We start from the raw sequence: 2,451 nt of genomic DNA on the forward strand, positions 1-2,451 counted from the left end.
CTGCCAACTGGGGTGGCAGCAGGGGTGGCAAGGCTATCATTTAGGGTGGCATTTGCCACCCAATGCCACCCCAGTAGATCCACCTATGGTGATGAGGTAATTGATCTAATTGTGGCTCAATAATGTCAAAGAATGATGTGGAAAATAAGAAATGTTATCTTTTTTTGTTCCAAAAAAGTAAAAAAAACAAAAAAACAATCCACTATACTTTGTTTTCAAGTTTAAAGACATTTCTCTTCCCATCCAGGAAGCTTTTTCAATTCAAAATGTCAGAAATAGCGTTGAGTTCAAGGCTTTTATAGATTGGACCAAAAACAAAGCCTTTTTGTTGTAAATCAGATCCAACATTAGAGCCGGGCTGTGGATTAAAGACTTAGATGTGGTTTTCATCCGTTAATAATGTCTGCAGCTGATGAGTGGAACCATGTTTGCTCAGAAGCAAAGCGGAGCGTCTGGGTTTGTAACAGCTGATGAGTCACAGGCCTTCCTTTTGTCTCGCTCTCTGATGTTAGGCCTGATTTCTCCTCTCTCCCGCAGCCTCTCTGGGCGACGTGTCCAAGTACGTCAGAGACTTCAGCGACATGTCCGAGGTGGACTCCTACCTCTCCCTGAACGTCAGCTCAGCCATGTGTCTCACTGCCAGGATGCTGCAGGCCTTCCCGCAGCATCCTGGTCTGCGGCGCTCCGTCGTCAACGTCACCTCGCTCTGCGCCCTGCAGCCTTTCCGCTCCTGGGCGCTTTACTGCACCGGCAAGGCTGCACGGGAAATGATGTTCAAGGTTCTGGCTGAAGAGGAGCCGGACCTCAGGGTGCTCAGCTACTCTCCAGGTAGGACCGGCTGGCAACGACGATGATGTAGATCTTTAGGACCTCTTTAATCAATCCTGCTCCTCTTGTCTTCTGTTGGACCAGGACCTCTGGACACAGATATGCAGGTGGAGGCCAGGTCCAAAACGGCCGATCAGACCATCAAGAAGAAGTTTTCTGGCATGTTCGCTCAGGGTCAGCTGCTGACATGTGAGGCGTCCTCGGCCAAGCTGATGAAGGTTCTTCTAGACGACAAGTTCACGTCAGGAGACCACGTGGACGTCTACGACAACTAGAACCAGGAGCAGAACGTCTGCTCTCAGTCTTATTATTGTTGCCTGAATGTTGTCTTAGATTTTTAGTTGAACCTTTGAACGTTTCTGTCTTTTGATCTAGTCGTCATGGAAACGTTTCAACCTGCAGGCTAGCTTTAGCTCCTCTGGAGGAACTGTCCGCCTCACGTCGGACCAGGGGAACTGGTCTTTGAGGGACCACAGAGCTGCTTTTCTTCCGGTCAACGCTGGTTGGAGGCTGGAGGATCTAAGCGGTTCTGAGAGATCTGGTTCTCCTGGTCCAAGTTCTGATCTGTGGGATCCGAATCCCGTCTGATCGGCCGTACGACCCACCAAACCCTCCCCTGATCCTGATCCGCTCCTCTTTCTCTCCTCACCTCAGAACTTCTGCTCCTTGGTGTATCATGAGCAGATCCTGACCCCTGCAGACGGGGTGGGGGGTTTACCCCGCCCTGCTGCAGTGGTGCTGCTGGCAGCAGTCAGGATGTTCTGACGGAGGAAAGGTCCAAACCAGACCGCTTTAAACGGTGCTGGAGGTGGAAACATGATTTAAAATCGAATTTTGACTCCAAGGTGAATCAAAAAATCTCAAAACTGAAGAAAGATACAGAAAACTATAGGAGATAAGATTCTGTTATTTGCTTATAGATCTAGAACAGAAGGAACTTTCTATCATCTGCAGGGTTAATAGGATCCAGAACAGCTTCTAGAAATCAATCTTAACAGATCCTGCTTCATTTTTTTGGAGAAATGTCTCCATTAAGACAGGGTTCTGTTTATTCTAGTCGGATCAGAACATGTGCGACTGGAGGATGAGACCTGGTGTTGGACCGCGTCCAGATCAAACAGGAACCTGTTTATATTTAACAGGGTCCGGACCTTCAACAGCAGCATGTTCCGCTCCAGCTGTAATGTTGGGTCAGTAGGTGACCTGGGAAGGCGGAGCACTGCAGCACCGTCTGGTTCGGTCCAAAGTAGCAGGATCAGCAGAGGGATTGTTCTGGTTTATCTTGAATCCATCATCAGAGCAGTGAATCATTCAGAAATGTTTGATCATGGAGAGCTTCATGTTTCTGTCCTGATCTCCACAGTGCCTTGTTTATCCAGAGGGTCCAGCCTGACCAATTATTGTTTTATTCTTTATTCTTCTTTTATTAATTTAGATATTTTTATATGCATGTGGATCAGTAATCTGTTTTTGTATCGTCCTGCTGGGTCCGTTGGCCAAATGTGTTCAATAATCTCAATGTTTGGTTCCAGCATCATAGAAATAAATAATTAGAAAACAGAAAAGTTTTTGTCTCTTTTGTTTACTGTGTACAACGCTAAGAGTCATTAAATCCGCTGAGAG

The 2,451-nt window shown here is 47.0% G+C and overlaps 1 protein-coding gene across 1 annotated transcript in view; it reads left to right on the forward strand.

Moving 5' to 3' along the window:
* The window catches only part of spr (sepiapterin reductase (7,8-dihydrobiopterin:NADP+ oxidoreductase)), a 7,256-nt gene extending 4,863 nt beyond the window's left edge, over window positions 1–2,393 (forward strand). Inside the window, exons 2-3 of the mRNA XM_015389265.1 lie at window positions 538–828; window positions 913–2,393. Of these exons, the coding sequence (XP_015244751.1) occupies window positions 538–828; window positions 913–1,103 (482 nt within the window). The 3' untranslated portion in view covers window positions 1,104–2,393. The remainder of the gene's footprint in view (window positions 1–537; window positions 829–912) is intronic.
* Window positions 2,394–2,451: the final 58 nt, after the last annotated feature.

Source organism: Cyprinodon variegatus, unplaced genomic scaffold (genome assembly GCF_000732505.1).
Source record: "Cyprinodon variegatus isolate N-32 unplaced genomic scaffold, C_variegatus-1.0 Scaffold453, whole genome shotgun sequence".
Lineage (NCBI taxonomy): Eukaryota > Metazoa > Chordata > Actinopteri > Cyprinodontiformes > Cyprinodontidae > Cyprinodon > Cyprinodon variegatus.